This window comes from Microcaecilia unicolor, chromosome 2 (genome assembly GCF_901765095.1).
Source record: "Microcaecilia unicolor chromosome 2, aMicUni1.1, whole genome shotgun sequence".
NCBI lineage: Eukaryota > Metazoa > Chordata > Amphibia > Gymnophiona > Siphonopidae > Microcaecilia > Microcaecilia unicolor.
This window is the reverse complement of record NC_044032.1, coordinates 463020579-463044945: the sequence shown is the minus strand read 5'-3', so window position 1 is coordinate 463044945 and position 24367 is coordinate 463020579. Positions and strand designations below refer to the sequence as shown.

Genomic DNA, 24367 nt, shown 5'->3' with positions numbered 1-24367 from the left:
GGGGGATTGGGTTGCTGAGCTTGTGTCACCTCACTGTTGGTGACTAGTTTCATTCTACACATTTTTCTGACACTACCTTTGAAACCCAGTTGCCCTCTACTGTCCATTTTAGTTGCCTACTCCACATGGCAGGAGGTAGTACACCTGCAGTACTCAAAGATACAGGGATAATTCCCTCTGCTAAAGCTGTCTGGCGCTGGATTTGCCACTGCCATAAATTCTCATCCAGAGTGACTCCATTTATGGCTATTTGTACTAACCCTTCTATTTCCCCTGGCCAGCTTTACTCTGTTTTGCATAGGTGGCATTGACTTGGCATTGAATATCTATTACAAGTCGTGACTGATGAAGGGCATATTAAGCCTTTTTCCATTCTCAGCAGGAATACGCTTTACCAACAAGTGATTTCTTTTATTGCCTTCAACTGCCTCACTGTGTTGATGGCTTGCCCTGGGAAGATTTGACAGAAGATGTAGAAAAAGAACTTTCAATGGCCTTTACTTTGGGACCACAACAGAAAGTGTCATTCTCCTTTCACCACCCCCATAGTCAGGACACCATGACAGAGCTTAACTATGCCCGTCTAGTGGGGCTTTGGAGCATAGATCCTTCTATTTCTTCATTACCTCAACACTTTTAAAGAACATTTTCTTTCTTTAAGGCGTCATACAAAAGCTATTGCACATAGGGAGTTGCACTTTGCCTCTATGTGGCTCCCCGGAGGGCTTTGCACATGGGCCTTTCTTCAGTAGGAGCCTATTTGAAATGCAGAGTGCATGAAATTACTTTGGGACACATGTTTTGGACATGTCCGGTGATGCAAACATTTTGGCGCTCTATATTGTTCACAGTTTCCCGTCTTTGGCGTTCAGTTTGGCGCTACGATGCCTTACTTTTTGGTCATCCTGTTTTAACATCACCTTTGCTAGGCGGAATGGGAGGTTTTGTGTCCGCTCCACCCTTATAATGTAAAAGACAATTTTGATGGACTGGCTTTCTCACCGGGTCCTTTCTCTACAGCAATGGCATGTACAAATGATTACCAATGGAGCATCTTGAGATTCGGGACTTTTTTTTCACCTAAGAGCCTCATATTTCAGAAATGCTGGACCCTGTTTTGGAATACCATGCCACCCACAGTTCGCAGTAGGCTATTAACCTATAAATTTGTTACCTAAGTTTTGGGAAGGGCACAAAAGAGGGAGGGGGATGGGTTTATGAAGAATGTTTGTTAGATTGTTCTGTTGACATGTATTGGATACTTTTTATTATTTTTCAATAAAAAGATTTAAACATAAAAATGGGTTTAGGTACTGTTTTCTGTACTAAAATGTTTTAAAATCTATTTTTATTTTATATAAATTGGAATAAATAGACAACACTGGCTTCTGCTTTGTAAAGAGTGAAAAGTTAGAGTAACTGTTTATTTTTAACCTGTTTTCTTCTTGTCACAAACCAAGTTAACGTTGTCTTTTTTTTTTTTTTTTTTTTTGCAGCCTGCAAGTGTAATGGCCATGCATCGGTTTGCAACACAAACACTGGCAAGTGTTTCTGCACCACCAAGGGTATAAAAGGAGATGAGTGCCAACTGTGAGTTTTATTTTTTATAATAATAGTTTCAAAGCTAAAAGTATACCTGCAGTAATTATGCAAATCTGTTTCCCGAACATTTATGCATAATTTGGCAATGTACAGAATCATGCAAAATTGCATTATTTTCCTAGAATACTATTTTTTAAAACCACAATCTTTGAATCTTCTCTTAAAAAAACAAAACAGAAACACACACACACACAATAGACACACTCACACTGTGTTTCTACGTAGGAACATACAAGAATATCCATGCTGGGTTAGATGGTCCGTCTAGCCCAGTATCCTGTTTCCAACAGTGGTCAATCCAGGTCACAAGTACCTGGCAGAAACCCAAATTGGAGAAAATATTTAGCTAAATTGTAGCAACATTCCATGCTGCCAATCCCAGGGCAAGCAGTGGCTTCCCCAAGTCTCTCATTAGCAGACTTTGGACTTTTCCTCCAGGAACTTGGCCAAACTTTTTTGAAACTTAGATACACTAACTGCTGATACCACATCCTCTGGCAACGAGTTCCAGAGCTTACCTATTCCTTGATTGAAAAAATATTTCCTCCTATTTGTTTTAAAAGTATTTCCATGTAACTTCCCTGAGTGTCCCATAGTCCTTGTACTTTTTGATAGAGTAAAACAATAGTTTCACTTCTACTTGTTGTACACAATATTTTGTAGACCTTAGTCATATCTCCTCTCAGCTGCCTCTTTTCCAAGCTGAAGAATCCTCTCTTTAGCCTTTTCTCATATGAGAGGAGTTACATAAGTACATAAGTAGTGCCATACTGGGAAAGACCAAAGGTCCATCTAGCCCAGCATCCTGTTACCGACAGTGGCCAATCCAGGTCAAGGGCACCTGGCACGCTCCCCAAACGTAAAAACATTCCAGACAAGTTATACCTAAAAATGCGGAATTTTTCCAAGTCCATTTAATAGCGGTCTATGGACTTGTCCTTTAGGAATCTATCTAACCCCTTTTTAAACTCCGTCAAGCTAACCCTTTATCATTTTACTCACTCTACTTTGAACCTTTTCTAATTGCTCTATATTTTTTTGAGATACGGTGACCAGAACTGGAAGCAGTACTCAAGGTGAAGTCGCATTATGGAGCGATTCAGAGGCATTATAGTATTCTTGGTCTTATTCATCATCCCTTTCCTAATAATTCCTAGCATCCTGTTTGCTTTTTTGTCTGCCGCCACACACTGAGCAGATTTCATTATATTGTCTACAATGATGCTTAGATCTCTTTCTTGGGGGCCGACCCCCAAAGTTTGACCCTAGCACCAGGTAACTATGATTTGGGTTATTCTTTGCATTTGTCCACATTAAATTTCATCTGCCATCTGGATACCCCTTCTTCCAATTTCCTAAGGTCTTCCTGCAATTTTTCACAATCCACATGTGTTTTAACAACGTGGAATAGTTTTGTGTTGAAAGCATTTAGGGCCATGCTGATCTTTCTGTGCCCTCCCCTCACCAAGTAGGAGACCTGCTGATTCTTTATCCTTGTCCCCGGAGAGGTCAAGAGAAATAAAACACACACACACACACACACACACACACTCACTCACTCACTCACTCACTCACTCTCACACTCTCACACACTCACACACTCACACACTCACAATCAAAGGCCTTTGGAAGAGAGAACTGAGGGTCTCACATAATAGCATTTGAGGCCACCCAGAACTGTCACTCAATTCCCCAGGTCCTGTGCTCTTTTATTAAGAATGCATTAAGGCATAAATTAGATAGTTACATCACAAATCATGGGACACAAATTTTGAAAAAATCATTGGCTAGATTATATTCTGTTTACATCTGCAAGTTCAGGGGTTCAGGGTACTTTTCAAAACTGCTAGTGGGTCCAGTAAAAATCTAACATCTATAGAAATGAGGAAATATCTTACATTATTCCATATTACATCTGCATATTTCTCTCTTACTTCCCTATTTCCTTTCAAACATGAGTATTCTTAGTGACTTCCCAGAATCTGAACAAAACATTCATTACTTAAGCTTGTTGAAACTGTTAATTCTGCAATCTGTAACTAGGTAAAACGCATCTGTCCTGCTCTGTCTTAAAATTATCTCTGTTCCACATTTTTAATCTTTAACTTGATATTCCCTTCGGAGCTGTGGGTACCATTTTCATAGTACATCCTTAATATCATCAGTGTCATCTGCAAATTTAATCACCTAATTTGTCGTTTCGATTTCCAGATCATTTATAAATATGTTAAATAAGGTCCCTGCAGCACTCCTCCATTCACCCTCCTCCATTGAGAGAAATAGCCATTTAACCCTACCCTCTGTTTTCTTGCCAATTAACCAGTTCCTAATCCACAGCAGAATATTGCCTCCTATCCCATGATTCTAATTTTCTCAGTAGTCTCTCATGAGGAACTTAATCCAAAGCTTTCTGAAACTCTCTGGATAAACTACATCAACCTTCTCATTTTTATCATCGTGTTTAATTATACATATTAAGTACATAAGTATTGCCATACTGGGAAAGACCAAAGGTCCATCGAGCCTAACATCCTGTTTCCAGCAGTGACCAATCCAGGTCACAAATACCCGGCAAGATCCCAAAAATGTACAAAACATTTTATACTGCTTTCCCCAAGTCCATTTAATAACGGTCTATGGACTTTTCCTTTAGGAAGCTGTCCAAACCTTTTTTAAACTTCGCTAAGCTAGCCGCCTTTACCACATTCTCTGGCAATGAATTCCAGAGTTTAATTACACGTTGAGTGAAGAAACATTTTCTCCGATTTGTTTTAAATTTACTACATCGTAGCTTGATCGCATGCTTCCTAGTCCTAGTATTTTTGGAAAGCGTGAACAGACGCTTCACATCTACCTGTTCAACTCATTACTTTATAGACCTCTATCATATCTCCCCTCAGCTGCCTTTTCTCCAAGCTGAAGAGCCCTTTAGCCTTCCCTCATAGGGAAGTCGTCCCATCCCCTTTATCATTTTCGTCGCCCTTCTCTGCACCTTTTCTAATTCCACTATAGCTTTTTTTTGAGATGCGGCGACCAGAACTGAACACAATATTCGAGGTGCGGTCGCACCATGGAGCGATACAAAGGCATTATAACATCCTTATTTTTGTTTTCCATTCCTTTCCTAATAATATCTAACATTCTATTTGCTTTTTTAGGCGCAGCAGCACACTGAGCAGAAGGTTTCAATGTATCCTCAACGACGACACCTAGATCCCTTTCTTGGTCTGTGACTCCTACTGTGGAGCCTTGCATGACATAGCTATAATTCAGGTTCCTCTTTCCCACATGCATCACTTTGCACTTGCTCACATTAAATGTCATCTGCCATTTAGACGCCCAGTCTCCCAGTCGCGTAAGGTCCGCTTGTAATTTTTCACAATTCTCCTGTGATTTAACGACTTTGAATAACTTTGTGTCATCAGCAAATTTAATTACATCACTAGTTACTCCCATCTCTAGGTCATTTATAAATATGTTAAAAAGCAGCAGTCCCAGCACAGAGCCCTGTGGAACCCCACTAACTACCCTTCTCCATTGAGAATACTGACCATTTAATCCTACTCTCTGTTTTCTATCTTTTAACCAGTTTTTAATCCACAATAGAACACTACTTCCTATCCCATGACTCTCCAATTTCCTCTGGAGTCTTTCAGGAGGTACTTTGTCAAACGCCTTCTAAAACTCCAGATACACAATATCAACCGGCTCCCCTTTATCCACATGTTTGTTCACTCCTTCAGAGAAATGTAGTAGATTGGTGAGGCAAGATTTCCCTTCACTAAATCCATGTTGACTTTGTCTCATTAATCCATGCTTTTGAATATGCTCTGTAATTTTGTTTTTAATAATAGTCTCTACCATTTTGCCCGGCACCGACGTCTGACTCACCGGTCTATAATTTCCCAGATCTCCTCTGGAATCTTTTTTAAAAATCAGCGTTACATTAGCCACCCTCCAATCTTCCGGTACCACGCTCGATTTTAAGGATAAATTACATATTTCTAACAATAGCTCTGCAAGCTCATTTTTCAGTTCTATCAGTACTCTGGGATGATGAGACAAGACTTCCCGTGGCTGAAACCATGCTAACTCTGTTCCATTAAACCATATTTTATCTGTGTTCCTTAATTTTAGGATCTCTAAGGAAGTGATAGAGTGTAGATGGCATGAAATGGGCAGACTGGATTGGTCTTTGTCTACATTTTTCTCTGTTTCTATTTTTTTTACACTGGCGCGCTCACTCTCATGCTCGCATGTGCACACACACACATTCATGCATGGCTTATGGCCTTTTCTTTTAGGAAACTATCCAAACCTTTTTTGAACCCCGCTAAGCTAACTGCTTTTACCACATTTTCAGGCAAAGAATTCCAGTTTACACGTTGAATGAAGAGAGGTGTGGTAGCCGTGTTAGTCCACTCTTAAAGGTTATCAATAGAAATCAAACAAAATAAAACATGGAAAACAAAATAAGATGATACCTTTTATATTGGACATAACTGAATGAAGAAATATTTTCTCCAATTTGTTTTAAATGTACTACTTTGTAGCTTCATTGCGTGCCCTCTAGTCTTAGTAATTTTGCAGAGAGTGAACAAGTGATTCACGTCTACCCATTCTACTCCACTCATTATTTTATAGACCTTGCACTCATGCACAAGCTCACACTTGCATACGCTTGCTCATGCATATGTTTGCATACATGCATGCTCACGCTTGCATACTTTTGCACATGTGCATGCTTACACTTGCATATGCTTGCATGTGCACAGCTCATACTTAAGCACAGTAACATTTGCTCATACAAGCAAAGAAGCTCGCAATTGCATATATTGGCATATGTATACATGCATACACAATCTCACATGTTTACACAGAAGCTTGCACTTGCTCACTTGCACACACATGCAGAGAAGCTCAGGCTCATTTGCACACAGAAGCTCGCGGGTGCACACTCACATACACCCAAGCTTGTATTTGCTCACGCGCACACAATCGGAGATCTGCTTACTCACTCACACACCTTATGCTCGCATACTGTCGGTGTCGACATCGAAGGAAGCATCAGCGTTGAGAGTCGAGGTAGAGATGTTTGCTGCGAGACCCGGAGACACTGGGAGCAGTGAGACGTTGAGTGGGTCTCCACTTGCCTCGAGGCTTCTTGCTATGCAGGCCCCCTGAGACTAACCATCGTCGGACCCGATGCTGAGGCGATGTGAGCATGGTATGTCATCCTCATTGGCACCGAGGAGTTTGAATGAAGTGTATTGGGTGAAGACCAAGAAGCACCAACACCAATCTCCTTCGACACACGGTGCCGGGAGCTCTGGGGTGTCAAGAGACTCAGTACCCGAGAAGCGTCAGCATCAGGAGGACCGCTTTCCCTCTATTCAAGAGTTGCTGATGCATGCATCTCCCAGCAGCCGAAATCCTGCTCCTGCACCCCAGGTGATTTGGCAACCTGACCCCACAGCGAACGTATCCAGGCCTTGCTCCCAGAGCTCTTGGAGGGCTTGATGCAGCGATGTGTATTGGGGGTGCCTGCGCCTGCCATCCCTTCCGCTGCGGCCCTGCCTAGTTCTTAGTCCGTGGTGCGGCTTCTGGCTCCGGCGCCGCTGGCGGCCCTGGTGTGGAGTGTCACCTTTGTTGGTGGATGAAGGTTCGCCGAAGTCGAGGTGGGAGCCAACTCGTCTACACTGTTCCCGAGGACATGGATCCTTCACATGGAGGCGTGTATAAGCTGCGTGGAGTATATGCTATTCTCAGGAAAGGAAAAGAATCAGCTAAAGAATAGAAGAAATATCTTTTATTAGGTAGCTAAGCAGAAAATAACATTCTCAGTTCTGTATAAGAAATAATCATACAAACTATAGAGTGATCAATATGCAAAAGTCCCTAAGGAAAATAAGAACAGTAGAAAGAAAGTTACAGCTACAAAGGAATAATTCTCAGTACTTAAAATCTCAGAAGGGGGGGGGGGGTAGAATATAATTATATATTTCCTGGAGGATATACCTCTGACAAGGATCCGTGGTCTAACTCCTCAGCAAATAATATATCCCACCATTTACAGGGTGCAACATATCTTTATAGGGTATATTACTATCCCACTTCCAGCACCACATACCAGTCATAGAGAGTGTCACATATACAGTCTCCTTACTTCTCCTCTCTCCCCCCTCCCCCCCTTACACTATGTCATCATTACTATTGTCTTCACTCTGACTGGTATTCTTAGTACAGGCCATTAGCTACAGGGGCCTTATGTAGAGGGTGCCCAAGCAGCAAAAGTCTTATCTGAGCTGGCAGAGCTTCCTGTACAGCAGTGTCAGCAAAAACCAGCACTGTGGAACAAAGAATCTGCAGTCAGAAAAGAACTTAGTTTCAGAAAATTCCTAAACAGGTGGGCCAGGTCTCTGACATCCCTGAGGGAGGTGCTGTCTGATACTGAAGAAGAGCACTCATAGGAATCAGAAGAGGATCCCAGGTACTTTTTCTTCGATGAGTCCTATGGGATCCCTTTAGAGCTTTCCCCTCCACCTGAGAGGAGACTGTCTCCACTTGAGAGTCTCTCACCTCTTTTGTATGGAAAATGGCGCAGGCCATTCCATTCCCCGTGGAAGCGGAGGATAAGCCTAGGGCCAGGATTCTTGAGGTCCTGGACTACTCTCCACCTAAGAAGACAGTGACGGCTCTTTTCCACGAGGTACTCAACGCAGTCCTCGTAAGGAACTAAGCGTCCTCTCTTTCCCTGTGGTCCACAAGAAAATTGATACCCAATATTGGATTCATAGGGAACCTAAGTTGGTGAGGTCTCAGTTACCACACAACTCCATGGTGGTGGATGCTGCTCTCAAAAAAGCCAGGAGTACTAGGGACTATAACTCAGCTTCCCCAGACAGAGAAGCTTCCTGTCTGAGCGCGGAGCGCAGCTCCACAACCTGTTGAGTGTAGCTCCATCTCTTTGGGTTTAGCACAACTCTTCTCTGCAGATTGGGCACAGTTTCAGGGCGGTATGTGGAGCACAGCTCTGTGACTGCATGTGCTGCACTTCTTCATGTCTGCGTAGAAAGCATAGCTCCTTGCCGGCGTCTGGAGCGCTGCTGCTTGCTGGCGTTTTATACACAGTTCATTTGCTACCGCAGCTTCAGTTCTGCAGGTATCTCTAACATCCAGCTCTTTCGGGGGGGGCACTTCTCATCCTCTGTCTGTTACTCTCAGCTTCTTCTCTGCTTGTTTAACGCATTTCTGTCTTTGCCAGAGGTGTGCAACTCCTTCTCTGCCTGTGGTACGTGGCTCAGTTTGTGTTCTAGTGCAAATCCGTTTGTTCTTGTTGAGCATGGATCCTACTCTGCCTGATTGGTGCAGCTTCGTTTCTGTCCCATGAGCACAGTTCAGTCTCTCTGTGGAGCGTAATTTCACCTCTGCCTGTTGGGCACTGTTTCACCTTGTTGGTCAACCCCAGCTCTTCTCTGAGGGTTGGGTACAGTAACTTCTTGGCAGCTGTGGAATACTTCAGTTTAGATTGCTAGACAAGGCTGCTTTGTCTCCTGCTAGCTACCATTCCTGTGGCACCTTTTCTTGCCGTAGCCTCTTGGTGGTTGGCGAGAAGCTTCTCCATTGTTGGAGTTTGAATTTCTGTGCTGCTTTTGTGGCTTCTTGGTACCTTGGGGGTCTTTTCTCCACAGTTTGACTGTCGACTCTCTTTTTGTCACCATTTGATCTCTTAGCTCTGTTCTTTCATCCCTAAGTCCAGAGTGAGCTGGTTTAAGAGTACTCTCTTTCTACGGTTGTACCTTGGTATGCTGCTGCCCTTTTCTTCATGGTTTTCCTGGAGAGACTAGCGCTCCAGTTAGTTGGTGACTCTGGAGTCTCTTCTTGTTCTGCGGAGTTTGATTCTCTCACTAGGTGCAGGTCTGGGTGGTTCCTGGGCCTTGCTTCCTTTCTTCTATGAAGTGTGGCACACTGTTTGGGGTTGAGTACTCCTAGTACTTGTTAGGGTCGCTTCCTTCGACCATCTTGGACTCAGGGCAGACAGGCAGATTTGGGAGTTAGTCTCTGTCCTGCCAGGGTTTGGAGAAGTGGATCCTGGTCTAGGAGAGACGGTGGTTCTCCTTTTTCCTCAGATATGACTGTTGCCTTCCTTCCATTGGGGGGGGGGGGGTACTTTGGCACGAGTATCTTTGCTGCTTCTTTTGCTACTCTCGGGACAGGAGTACGTAGTTTTTCTTTTGCTCAGGATGTTTATTTTACGTCCTACGGCTTCAGTTCCTTTTCTAGTGTCTGTGCTCCATTTTGGTAGCCAGGTAGTTTGGATATTCGAATCCTTTTCTGCTGATCAGTTTTTGGTGTGTGTATAGCTTTGCTGATTTTTCAACCTTCTGCATTCTTCTGTCCTCTTTGGGAAACTGCTTTGCTACATCCCATTAGTCTGGACTGGTCTGGTATAGATGACAAGGAAGGAAAAATTATGTTCTTATCTGATAATTTTCTTTCCTTTAATCATACCAGATGGGTCCAGATGCCCTTTCTGGCTAAAGTCTGTCAGTGTGTTCTTTCTTTTAGGTATCCCTGGCTGTTCCACGACGCTTCAATACGGGGGGATGTCCTACAGCACTGCCTACTTCATCTTCTGTATTTAATCTCTTGCCACTTGTTGTGCCAGCTCTGTATGACTCCTGTTACTTGGGATCACGGAGTTCTTTCCCCAGATTCAGGGGTAGATCTCTGTGTGCTTGGGCAAGTTTGGTATGGACCATTCCCTCCTGCTTACTTTACTGTGAGGGGAGGTTGCAGTTGCCTTCGACCGAGCAGGAACAGTGAGGTTCTACATATTTGCTCCAAGAGTTTGCCTGCTTGGTATTAACTGTGTTTTCTTCTAGACTTTAGAGCACCATTGATTGGCTATTCGAAAAACTGAACATTCCTGGCTGCACGATACCTTTAAGGGGCAGTTTAGTTGGAACTATTTTCTCTGTCTCCTTCCGCTGGGAGATGGACACAACCCATTAGTCTGTACTGGTCTGGTATGATGAAACGAAAGAAAATTATTAGGTAAGAACATAATTTTTCCTTCAGATCAATCTCCTGGAGCTCTGAGCGATATGGAATGATTTAAAGGCTTTCAGAGATCGGCTGTCCAATCAAATTATCCTAATTCGAACAATCAGGTTGCAATGTATTACACCAACAAGCAGGGGGGCACTGTATCTCGCCCTCTGTGTCAGGAAGTTGTCCAGATGTGGCTGTGGGCACATCTTCGTGGCATGTTTCTCCAAGCCACTTATCTGGCAGGTTTAAACAATGGCCTGGCTGACAGAGCAGGATAATGCAACCTCACGAGTGGTCTCGGAACATGAGCATAGCCTGCAAGATCTTCTGAGCATGGGGCACCCCATCGGTGGATCTTTTTGCCACTCAGCTCAACCACAAGGTCCCTCAGTTCTGTTCCAGGCTTCAGGCCCACAACAGACTAACATCAGATGCCTTCCTTCTTCATTGAGGGACAGGCCTTCTGTATGCATATCTTCCCATACCTCTAGTGGGAAAGAATTTGTTGACACTCAAGCAAGACCACAGAACCATGATTCTTACTGGCCGCATCAGATTTGGTTCCCTCTTCTTCTGGAATTGTCTCCGAAGAACGGTGGCCATTGGAGTGTTTTCTGATCATTATCTCACAGAATGAGGGGTTGCTTCTGCATCCCAACCTCCAGTCTCTGGCTCTCGGCCTGGATGTTGAGAGCCTAGAATTTGCTTCCTTGGGTCTTTCGGAGGGTGTTTCCCAAGTCTCGCTGGCTTCCAGGAAAGATTCTACTAAGGTGTTATTCTTAAGAGGTGTTATTCTTTTAAGTGGAGGAAGTTTGCCATCTAGTGTGACAGCAAGGCCTTAGATCCCCTTTCTTGTCCTACACAGACTCTGCTTTAATACCTTCTACACTTATCAGAGTCTGGTCTCAAGACCAACTCAGTAAGGGTTCACTTTAGTGCAATTAGTGCTTATCAGCTTGTAGAAGGTAATCTTGTCTCTGGACAGCCTTTAGTTGTTCCCTTCTTGAGAGATTTGCTTTTGTCACAGTCCCTGTCAAACCTCCGCCAGTGTCATGGGAACACAATGTTGTTTTCACCCAGCTGATGAAAGCTCCTTTTGAGCCACTGAATTCCTGCCATCTGAAGTACTTGACCTGGAAGGTTGTTTTCTTGGTGGCTGTTGCTTCAGCTCATAGGGTCAGTGAGCTTCAGGCCTTAGTAGTGCATGTACCTTATGCTAAGTTTCATCACAAGAGAGTAGTCCTCTGCCCGCACACCCTATGTTCCTGTCGAAGGTGTTTGAGTTCTATCTGAACCAGTCGATTGTCTTGCCAACATTTTTCCCCGTCCTCACGCCCACCCTGGCAAAAGCAGCTTGCACACCTTGGACTGCAAGAGAACCTTTGCCTTTTACATGGAGTGGACGAACCCCTTCAGACAGCCTGCCCAATTGTTTGTTTCTTTTGATCCCAACAGGAGTGGAGTCACCATTGGTAAATACACCATTTCCAGTGGCTTGCAGATTGCATTTCCTTCGCTTATGCCCAGCTGGGCTGATTTTAGAGGGTCATGTCACGGCTCATAATGTTAGAGCCATGGCTGCGTCGGTAGCCCACTTGAAGTCAGCCTCCATTGAAGAGATTTGCAAAGCTGCGACATGGTCTTCAGTCCATACATTCACATCTCAATACTGCCTTGAGCAGGATACCCAACGGGACGGTTGGTTTGGGCAGTCATTGTTTCAAAATCTGTTTGGGGTCTAGAATCCAACTCCAACCTCCTAGGCCCGTTTTATTCTGTTCCAGGCTGCACCTTCATCTAGTTGTGCTTGGTTTCAGGTTAATCTGCGTTTAGTCCTCGCCGTTGAGAGGCCCAGTTGACCATTGTTTGTTGTTTTGGGTGACCCTGGATGCTAGGGATTCCCCACTTGTGAGAATGTAAGCCTGCTTGTCCTTGGAGAAAGCGAAGATACTTACCTGTAGCTGGTATTCTCCGATGACAGCAGGCTTCACATTCTCACAGTCCCGCCCACCACCCCTTGGAGTTGTTTCTTCATAGTTTCAATTTTTTGCTATTGTATTAAACTGATGAGATTCAGAGATGCTGCAGACGGGAAGGTGTTTCGCGCGCGTGTGGTGGGGCACATTGTGCACCCCAGAAGGCTCTGGAATTTTTTCTTTGCTGGCTAATGTGCCAGTTCACAGGCAATGCGGATTGTCTACCTACTTGTGAGAATGTGAAGCCTGCTGCCCTCGGAGAATACCTGCTACAGGTAAGTATCTTCGCTTTACTATAAATATAGCCTGTAACTGTTTCCTGTAGCAGGTTCTGGTTTTCCAAACTGCATTTGTTTTAAAAGGGAGGATTTTTTTTTTTTTTTTTTAATCAAGTAATCAAAAAAAAAGAAAGAAACACTACAGGTGTTTGCAGCTTGACAAAAGAGATAAAGGAAGCGAGAGAACCGAAATAGAAAAGAAGCAAGAAGAAAAGCGGGGGGGGGGGGGGGGGGGGGGGGGTGGAATAAAGGAACGGAGACCAACAGAGCATGAGAAAAGAGGCTAAGGCAGAAAAGTACATAAGTATTGCCATATTGGGTAAGACCAAAGGTCCATCAAGCCCAGCATCCTGTTTCCAACAGTGGCCAATCCAGGTCACAAATACCTGGCAAGATCTCAAAAAAGTACAAAACATTCTATACTGCTTATCCCAGAAATAGTGGATTTTCCCCATTTAGTTTAAATCTGTTTATTGACGTATTATATGAAACATATATACATAATGTCCGGCAGATAACCTTACTAATAAAACAGACAACTTGTAATCCGTCCACATACATCAAATCATTTTCTTCTTTTATCCCTAGACACCCCCTCCCCCCACCCTCCCTTCCTTGTAGTTTAAAGTTCAACAGTTTTTATTGATGACACTTCAAAGAAAACACTGTTAACCTGGTGCGTATACAGAAATTCAGAATATATAAACAAACTCTGTTTTAACCGCATGATACAACTCGTTATCAACTTTTTTAACATGTTATTTCTATCCCTCCCCCCCTCTAAGTGTTGGTCAACATGTGTGTGCTTTGACTTTCCATGTTAAGCTAGCTCCCTCCCGTCCCGGAGGAGGTCCTGGGTCTTATACTCTGATGACCCCCTCCCCCGTTCTGGAAGGTAATACTCTTATTATGCCGACTTAGTCTACTATACCAAGCTACCAAGTGTTATGATTTGTTCTGTTTACCATGTTTGTTCTTTAGGCATAGCTTCTAATCCGCCTTAACCGTTCTCCCATACACTTTGAAATTTAATAACTCCACCTGCTCCCTTTACCCACCCACTCCCCCCAACCTAATATTCAAAGAACGAAGAAGAAAAAAAACACAGGATATGGCCGCTTATAGTCGGTTCAGAATAAAACTTCTCGCCCTGGGTGCCAGGGACTGGATATAAGGTTCCCAGATCCTCAAGAATGCCTTCTTTCCTTTAGGGGAGGATCCCACCTCTCTCCTCTCCATCATCAGCAGTTCATATAAACTATTTCTCCAATACCAATACTCCGGCGGGTCAGAGTGCACCCAAGCCTGCAAAATCAGTTTCTTACCTACTAAACTGGCTTTCCTGATGAACTGCCGGGCTCCCCCCGTGTGCAAGACAAAGAACTCATACTGATCCAAATGGAGACCCTGCGGAGTAAGCGGAACCTTGCTCTTTAGTATCAACTCTAGAAATCCCACAATTTGCCTCCAATAGTTCTGAATCTTGTAACATTCCCAAAGGTAATGATATAATGTGCCTTCCCTCTGCCCACACTTAGAGCACAAAGGATCAATTCCTCCTCCGAATTTGGATACTTGATGCTTTGACATGTATGCCCTATATAAAATCCTGTATTGACATTCCCTCATGGCCGCGTTTCTCGATAGGGTAGGAATCCTAGCCGATAACTTCTGAAAGTCTAGCTTCAGGTTTGGACGCTTTAGATCATGAGCCCATTTCCCTAAAATATGGCCTGTATCTCTACCCCTGCTCGTCTCCCCCAATGCTTTTTGTAATCCAGAGACCGATAAACGCCCCCCTCGCATGGAACTAAAGAATGCCCTTATTTGGCGTCCATGTCCACTACTCAATTTCCCTTGTTCTAGAGATCTGACATAATGTGCTATCTGATAATACGCAAATTGATGATTTTGAGTAATACCTACCCCCAGAGCTCCAAGCTCCATTAATCGTCCCTTAGAATCTAGTACATGTTCTAGTCTGGTGATACCCATCGTTGCCCACCTACAAAGTACTTTATTCTCCGTACCTGGTAAAAACTGTGGGTTGCCCTGCAAAGGCAGAAGATCTGTTACGTCCGCCGCTAGCCCCCAGATCTCATTTAACTCTCTCCACATTTGTCTCAGAGGTCTTACCAATATGCTATTGCTTACCCATGACGGGAGTTGTCGGTTCGGGCATTGTAACATGAAATATAAGTGGTATGGTTTGAAACATTCCTGCTCCAAACTACGGGGGGTGTAGTCTTGCCTATCTAATAACCAATCACCCAGGTGCCGGAGTAGACTAGCCTGATTGTAGCGGCGGAGGTTTGGTAATCCAATGCCTCCCTCTCTCCATGACCCCATCATTAACTTCAAAGGGAGTTTTGGCTTTGACCCTCTCCAAATAAATTTCCTGACATATTTGAAGATTTGATTTATGTCTTTAGCCCGTAATCGTATAGGGAGTACCTGAAATAAATATAACCATCGTGGAAATTCCACCATACGAAACAGATGCACTCTCCCATGCAGATTAAGTGGCAGGGCTCCCCATCCATCTAATCGGTCCTTCAAAGCTGCAATCCTATTACCAATATTCGTCAGATGTATTTCCGATGTTTTTTTGGGAATCTGTACTCCTAAGTATTGGAGTGACTCTGATGCCCATCGTAGTGGGAACTCTGCTCCCCACATCTGCCTCACATTATTGTCTGTGGCTAGCGCTAATGATTTTGAATAGTTTATTTTAAAACCGGCGAAATCCCCATATTCCCTAAAGAGTTCTAATAAGGCTTCCAATGAGCTTTTTGGTTGTGTTAGATGGACCAACAGATCATCTGCAAAAGCAGATATCTTAAACACTTCAGGTCCCCAATTTACCCCCTCTATTTCTGGGTGGTCCATAATTTCCCTGATCAATGGGTCTAAGACCAAGACGAATAGTAGGGGCGAGAGAGGACACCCCTGTCTCGTACCCCTCCTGATCGGGAATAAGGGTGACTGTTCCCCATTGATCCATAAATATGCCTGAGGGTTTACATATAGTGCTCCTATCGCATCCTGGAAAGCCCCTTCAATGCTCATCTTTGTCAGTACCGCAAATAGAAAGCCCCACACCACCCTATCAAAGGCCTTCTCTGTGTCGAAACTGACAACCAGAGAAGGCCTTTTCTGTCTTTCCACTGTCTCCAAGGATGCCAACAGAGCCCTCACATTCTTTGCCACTGCTCTCCCTTGCACAAACCCAGCTTGAGGGGGTGCTATTAACCAAGGCAAAAGCTTTGCCAGTCGATTTGCCAGGATCTTCGCATATAATTTAAGATCACTATTTAATAGGGAGATTGGTCTGTAGGAACTTACTTCAGTGTCTTCCTTCCCAGGCTTTCGTAATAATATAATTTTTGCTATGTTAAGGGAGTCTGGCATTGTCCCAGTTGAGATCATGTGGTTATATAAATCCAACAGAGGAGGTGTGACCTGCTCTTGTAGGATCTTATAGAATGCTATACTAAATCCGTCTGGCCCTGGCGCCTTGTGCAAATCACTTTGCTGTAGGGCCAACATCAGTTCCCCTTCCTCAATAGGATTGTTCAGAGTCTCCCTCTGCTCCTCAGTGATCTTGGGCAAATTTTGGTTTATTAAATATAGGTTACTGTCTTCTACAATATCAGTAGGTTTTGCATATAGAGCCATAAAAAAATCCCTAAATCTCCCTATAATACCTCTGGTTTCCTTTATGAGATTCCCTCCTCCATCCTTCACTTGTAAGATCCTGGAGGGCCCTTTCTTCCCTTGCACTAACCTGCCCAATAGTGCGCCTGCTTTATTTCCATATTGAAATAGTTGGTGTTTATAGTACATTTGCGTTTTTTGTGCTCTTTGATGAAGGAGCTCGTTTAGGTTTTTCTGAGTTATGAGCAGCTCCTTCTTGTTCTCGTCCGTTACTTCCTCCCCTAATCTCTTCCTTCTCACCCGAGCCTCTCTTTCCAAGCGGAGGATCTCTTTATCCCTCATTCTCCTAGCTCTAGCTCTGTAAGCTATCACCTCCCCCCTCATTACTGCTTTGGCTGTTTCCCAGTATAGTGCCACCTCATGTCTGTGACCTCCGTTAAATTGCTGGAATTCCTGCCATTTTTCACTGATAAAGGGCTTAAAGTTTGGGTCTCTATACAGTTCAAACGGGAATCTCCACCCTCCCCTCCCAAGCCCTCTTCCAGTAACCTGTAGTTCAAACCATACCATCGCATGGTCCGAAATCTCGCATGGACCTATCTCTGCTTTTGGCACTTGGGAAAACAGTGCTGGGGATATGAGAAAATAATCTATACGGGATTGAGTCAAGTGCGCTCTGGAGGTATGTGTGTAGTCCCTCTGCGAAGGATGCAATATTCTCCACACATCTATCAAGTTGAGGGCTGAGCAGAGGAAAGGCACACCTCTTGATTGAAATCTATGCTGTGGACCCAATTTGCCACATCTATCTATCTCAGGATCTATTACCATATTGAAATCCCCTCCGAGTATAACATTGCCCCCCTGGTAGGAGCCCAGCAGTTCCAATAATTTGTTATAAAATTTCTTGTCATACACATTGGGTGCATATATATTGCACAGAATATATGAAGATGTGCCTATTTCTACTTCCATTATCACTATTCGGCCTCCCTCATCTCGTTTTATTATTTTAGTTCGCAGCTGCAGGCCCCTCCGAATTAATATCAACACTCCTCCTTTTTTCCCCTGTGCTGGCGAGCCTACTGCCTGTTCTACCCAACCCTTCTGAAATTTACTGTGCTCTTTATTGGAGAGATGGGTCTCCTGGAGGAATGCTATGTCAGCTTTGTGTCTCTGCAAAGCCTGCAGTACTTTAGTACGTTTCACCGGCGAGGAGATCCCCCCCACATTCCAGGATATCAACCTAATTGGGGTCAGCCTCTTGTTTTACAACCATTACAGTGTCTGATAACTTTCGCATTCTGAAGAGCGCCCCCCAGCCCCTGGGCACCCTCCTTTCTTTGATCTGCAGTTGCGAGCCATATGCGACTGTCCAAACCAACAGGGATGAAATAAAAAAAAAAAAAAAAACTTTGCTCCCATAACTCCTTTCCATAGTTCCCCTTCCCCCTCCCCACCCTTCGCCTTTTCCCCCCTCCCACCACCTCTAGACTCCTTCCTTTCCTGTTGTTCTCGCTAGAGAACGAGTCACGCCCCCCCCCTTTTCCCCCCAGCGCTGACCTCCAGATTTTTTATATTTCACCCCTTGTTAATTATGAGCTTCTAACTTTTATACAGTCCTGCTTCCTAATATATATAGTATTGGCCTTAAATTTACATCTTTTCTATTTAAACTTAGACACAGCCTTTGATACAGGAAACTTTAGTGTAGATCCCTCCATGGGCCTAGAAAGTACCTGCATTTATTCAAGAATTCTACCTTTCTGTACAGTCCTTACTTTACAGTCCTGTCAGCAGTGTATGTATTTATTGTCTGGGCTTACTCCAACCAAGCCTTTATCACCTCCTTATCACTGATCTCCTGGGCTGCTGTTCCTTGTGGCCTCGCTCCCTTCCTCCGGTCTCTGCTCCATTTTATTAGCAAAGTGCAAGGCCTCCACATGTGAGCTGAAGAAGTGTTGTTTGCCCTTGTACTGAATTCTTAGTTTGGCAGGAAACATTAGAGCGAAGTTCGCTCTTTTTTCATACAGGTTCTTACACACTTCTACAAATTGCCTGCGCTGGGCTGCCACTGCAGTTGAAAAGTCTTGAAAACAAAGGACAGTGCGGGCCTCATACTGCACCTTGCCTCTCACTCTCCATGCTCGCAATATTTCTTGCTTGTGGGTGTAGTTGAGGATTTTACATATTATCACACGAGGTCTTTCTAAGTCTTGTCCAGCACGGCCCAACCGGTGTGCTCGCTCGATTTTTAACTCCTTCTCCAACCCAGGTAAATTTAGTATCTTAGGCAGCCATGTTTCAAGGAAGTCCCGCAGCTCTACCTCGCGTATTGACTCCGGGAGCCCCACCAGCCTTAGATTATTCCGGCGTGATCTGTTTTCAAGATCTTCTATTTTAGCTTCCAGTTTGTTCAGTTGCTCACTCATTTGTTCTTGCTTACTATCGCTTTGCTGGCACTGATCTTCCTCGTCCGACAGTCTCTGCTGAAACCCAGTCAAATCTGTGCGTAAGCTTTCTAATTTGCCGTCCATTTGCACTATTTGGTCTGAGATTTTCTGTAATTTTTTGTCGACGGATGCCTCTAACAAAGCGGAGACCTCCGCGGCTATCTCTGCTGCCCAGGCGGAACTCACCGATTCGCTCGACGCGCCAATCTCCGCCATTTTGTTTTCGCCCGTGCGGCTCCGTGCGCTGTCTTTCCGGCTGATTTTTGTGGCCATTCCGACCCGAGTCACAGCTCGCCAGCCGTTGCTCACACCGGGGGAGTTTCCCGAGCCTTTCCAGCTCAATTTTGTGGGTTCTCTGCAGATGCGTGCAGCGCTAGGGGAAGTTGTTCTACGAGGGGTCTCGGAGCTCTCTCAAGCGGCGACCTTCCCTTCGCCTAGCATCACGTGACTCGGATTTTCCCCATTTAATAATGGTCTATGGACTTTTCCTTTAGGAAGCTGTCCAAACCTTTTTTAAACTCCGCTAAGCTAACCGCCTTTACCACATTCTCTGGCAACAAATTCCAGAGTTTAATTACACGTTGAGTGAAGAAATATTTTCTCCGACTCGTTTTAGATTTACTACATTGTAGCTTCCTCGCATGCCCCCTAGTCCTATAGTATTTTTGGAAAGCGTAAACAGATGCTTCACATCTACCTGTTCAACTCCACCCATTATTTTATAGACCTCTATCATGTCTCCCTTGAGCCGCCTTTTCTCCAAGCTGAAGAGCCCTAGCCGCTTTAGCCTTTCCTCATAGGGAAATCGTCCCATCCCCTTTATCATTTTTGTTGCCCTTGTCTGTACCTTTTGTAATTCCACTATATCTTTTTTGAGATGCAGCGACCAGAATTGAACACAATGTTCAAGGTGCGGTCACACAATGGAGCGATACAGAGGCATTATGACATCCTTATAGACACCAAAGGGAAATGAAAGGGATAGGCACATACATTTAGCAGGTATATTCCTGTGCCAGAAGCTTACAGTCTCAAGTTGTAAACAATACTGTACAATAAAATAAAACAAAGTAGAAAGTAGCTCTCTGAGGGACAGGGTGAAAGAAGAGAAAAAATTGTTTAAGCCAGTGATTTCCAAACCTGATCCTGGAGGCACACCAGCCAGTCAGGTTTTTGGGCTATCCACAATGAATATTCATGAGAGAGATTTGCATGCAGTGGAGGCAGTGCATGCAAAACTCTCTCATGAATATTCATTGTAGATATCCCAAAAACCTGACTGGCTGGGGTGCCTCCAGGACCAGGTTTGGGAACCACTGGTTTAAGCTGAGGGCTGACTTCTTAACCTCTCCCCCATCCTCCTTTGTTTCGGATTCCCCAAACAAGTGAGCCACGGTCCACCTATTTTCATATTCCCAGCACAATTACATTTAATCATTCCATTTATTTTTTATTGATTTATGATTTTACATGATTGACTTGTTAAGCATGCGTTTTAATTATTTATTTCAGCTTTATTTGGCTCTGTTCAACATTTTGCTTATATATTTTTATTCATGTTTATTTGGTTATCTACAATGACTTACTTAGTAAATTATGTCCCACTAGTAAAAAAAAACCCCGTTTCTGATGCAAATGAAACGGGGGCTAGCAAGGTTTTCTTCAGAGTGTGCATGTGGGAGTGTGTGTCCTTGCCCTCTCTCCCTCCCCCCTCCCCCCTCCGAGTCCAGTCCTTCAGTGTTGTTTCCTGCTGTTCTGTGTTTTTGTTACAGAGAGAGTGAGGGCATCTCTCTCCCCTCCCCCCTCTGAGTCCTTCACTGTTTCGTGGGATTTCCTGCTGTGCTGTTTTCCTTCACTCATGGGGAAACCGGATATCTCTGGCGCTTCACACTTCCGGCTGGAGGCTTCAGTGGTGCCTTTTATATATATAGATTTTTGTTATTAGTATGAGCCTTTCTTTCAGGTTTTTCTGTCCTTTTATGCTATTAAAATTTTTCTCCTCATGTTCCTCACTGCCAGCATCATTACTTTTTGCTCAATGTTAACTTTATTTCTCCTAGGACAAGCAGGCTGCTTGTTCTCACATGTGGGTCGACGTCCGCGTCAGCCCAGGAAATGGCAAATTTTTCACCAGCAAAATTAAAAAGTTTTGCCAGAGCCTTCCGGCGCGCATGCGTGGATGACTTCCCGCCCGTCGCGCAAGCATGCCTCCTCGCTTTTCTTTTCTCCACGTTGAGGTGCAGTAGAGTTTTTCTGCACTCCTCTTAGGCCCAGGAAAGAGTCTTCGCAAGCGTTTTGGCTTTTCGCTTTATTTTACTTTATTTTATTTCTACAGTTTAAAAAAAAAAGTTACCCATAGTTTCTTTTACTTATGTCCCCTTTTAAAGTTTCCTTTGTTTTTGATGCGGCCAGGTTATTCCCTTTCTTTTATGTGCCCCCTTTTCTCTTAACAGGCACAATCACGTCTTTTGATTTTGCTGAAGCCGTTTTTCCTTCCATGTTATCGAAGACACCCTACGGCTTCAAACGTTGTACTCAGTGCAACCGGACCATCTCAGGTACCGATACCCATGCCTGATGTATCCAGTGCCTTAGGCCCGACCATAGTCCAGCTGCTTGTAGTCTGTGTCTTCGTATGAAGAAACGGACCCAAGCGTCTTGAGAAGCCCAACGAGGAAAGCTTTTTGGGGCTCAGTCTGGTCCTTTGATGTCGACATAGACATCGGTACCGAGGTCAGTGGCGTCGACATCGAGAGGAGCATTGATGTCTGGAGCAGAGGTAATGGCTGCTGAGAGACCAACTTGCGCTGGGAGCAGTGAGGCATCGAATGGGTCTCCACCTGCCTCGAGGCCTCCTGTTATGCAGGCCCCCTGGGACCGACCTTCGCCTGATCCAGCCCCGAGGAGACGTGAGGATTCCATGTCTTCCTTGTCGGTACCGAGGAGTCTCGATGACGGGCATCGAGCAAAGGCGAAGAAGCACTGTCGTCATTCTCCTTCAACGCACAGTACCGGGAGCTCCGGGGCATCGAGAGAGTCGGCACCCGAGAAACGTCAGTGCCAAGAGGATCGCTCCCCCTCGATACAGGAGGTGCCGATGTGTCGGTCTCCTAGCAGCTTGATACCTGCTCCCAAGCCTCTACAGATTCTGACACTGCCTGTTCCACTGACCTCCCGCAGCCTTCTCCGATGGTGGCTCTCGATGAGCACATCCGGGCCTTGTTTCCAGAAATTCTGTAGGGACTGCTACGTCAGTCAGCTTCGGTGTTGGGGGTGCTTGCGTCTTCTGTGCCATCTACTGCAGCAGTGTCTGGCCATTCTCCTGCGGTGAGGTCCTCTGACTGCGATGCCGCCTGCGGCTTCGGCTGCCACCCAGGTCGACTCCCCTTCGACGTCGGTGGAGGGAGCTTCGCTGCAGTCGGATCAGGCGTCAGCCTCTCAACATCGCCATAGAGGACATCGTTCCTTAGCGTCGGAAGTACCTTGACACAGGCTTTATCTGATACTGAGCAGGAGCGTTCATGGGAGTCAGAGGAAGATCCCAGTTACTTTTCTTCTGATGAGTCCTTTGGGGTTATTTCTGATCCTTCTTCACTGGAAAGAAGACTATCTCCACCGGAGAGTCTGTGTTTTTCCTCTTTTGTCCGGGAAATGGCTACGGCTATTCCCTTCCCTGTGGAGGTTGAGGATGAGCCCAGGGTTGAGATGCTCAAGATTCTAGATTATTCTTCTCCACCTAAAGAGGCTGTAACAGTTCCTCTGCATAAGGTACTGAAGAAGGTCCTTATGCAAAACTGGTCGGCCCCTCTGTCTGGCCCTGTGGTCCTGAAGAAAGCTGAAACAGTATCGGATCCACGGTGAACCTGGATTGATGAGGTCCCAGTTACCCCACAATTCCATGGTGGTAGACTCCGCCCTCAAGAGAGCCAAGAGTACTAGAGACTATGCTTCGGTGCCCCCAGGCAGAGAAGCTAGAACTCTTGATTCTTTTGGGAGGAAGGCTTATCAGGCCGCTATGCTTGCCGCCAAGATTCAATCAAGATTCACGAGCGTGCACTTGCGGGACTCGATATGGCAACTGTCGAACTTGGGTGATGCACTCCCTATGGAGCTGGCTGAGCCTTTTCACCAGGTGGTCAGACAGCAGAAGGTGTGTCGAAAGTTCCTGATCAGGGGTACATTTGACACTTTTGATGTAACATCCAAGATAGCTGTTCAGGGTATAGTGATGCGCAGACTCTCATGGCTGCGTGTCTCTTACCTGGATCATTCTGTCCAGCAGCGAATGGCGGATGTTCCTTGCCGGGGGGGACAAACCTTTTTGGTGAAAGAGTAGAGGATCTTGTTGATCAGATCAAGAAGCATAATGATGCTATGGATTCTTTCTTCCACCATTCGCTCTCTTCTGCTACTCCTCCTCATCTAGGAGGTATTTTAGGGGGGGGGGGGAGAGGAGTTCCCCCTATTCCTATTCTAGGCGTAGGTACACTCCTGCTTCTTGGCAGCCTGCTGAGGCTCAGCCCCAACACGCTTGTTCTCGTCAACAGTGTGCATCTAAGGCCCATTCTGCTCCCTAGCAAAACCAAAGGATGGGCTTTTGACTGGCTCCAGTTAAGCATAGCTTCAATAAAAGTGTCCGTACTGGACGACTTGCCGGTTGGAGGGAGGTTGATATTTTTTCACCAAAGGTGGCCTCTTTTAACCTCCAACCGGTGGGTTCTTCAAATAGTCCGGTTAGGATACATCCTCAATCTGGAATCCAAGCCTCCAAATTGCCCACCAGGATCTCATACATACAGTTCCCAGCACAAACAGGTACTTGCAGAGGAACTCTCGGCCCTTCTAAAGGCTCAAGCTGTCGAACCCGTTCCACCAGGGGAAGAAAGGCTGGGAATCTATTCCAGGTGCTTCCTTGTGCAGAAAAAGACGGGGGGGTGGGGGGGGGGGGGGGGGGTGGTGGCGTCCCATCCTAGACCTAAGGGGCCTGAATAAATATCCAACCATATTTTGACTTTCTGCAACTCTGTGCTGTAAAGCATTTTTGGAGTTTTTGAATGTGTTCTGTACTTGCTTTTAAATGAAATGTGATATATTTTTCTCCAGTGATGAGCAGGATCTTAACCTCAGACATGGGTGGTATCATCCAGTAGAGACAAGGCCAGGGAAAAGGAAACGTGATGCATCAAATTGTCATGCAGGTTCACGTTAGGTTTCTTTTATTTATGAAGGCTAATGAATTTAATTAGTTTTTCTGCAAGATTAGTAGAATATTTTTTCACATAGGGCCATCGTGATTTTGCTGTTATCTCCCTTAGAGAAACTAAGAGTTAAAGCGATTTTTGTACAT

General features: G+C 44.9%; 1 protein-coding gene across 1 annotated transcript in view; it reads left to right on the top strand.

The window, feature by feature from the left end:
• ATRN (attractin) overlaps window positions 1–24367 on the top strand; it is a 626429-nt gene that overhangs the window by 394143 nt on the left and 207919 nt on the right. The window contains 1 exon segment of the mRNA XM_030190990.1: window positions 1497–1590. Within this exon segment, the coding sequence (XP_030046850.1) occupies window positions 1497–1590 (94 nt within the window).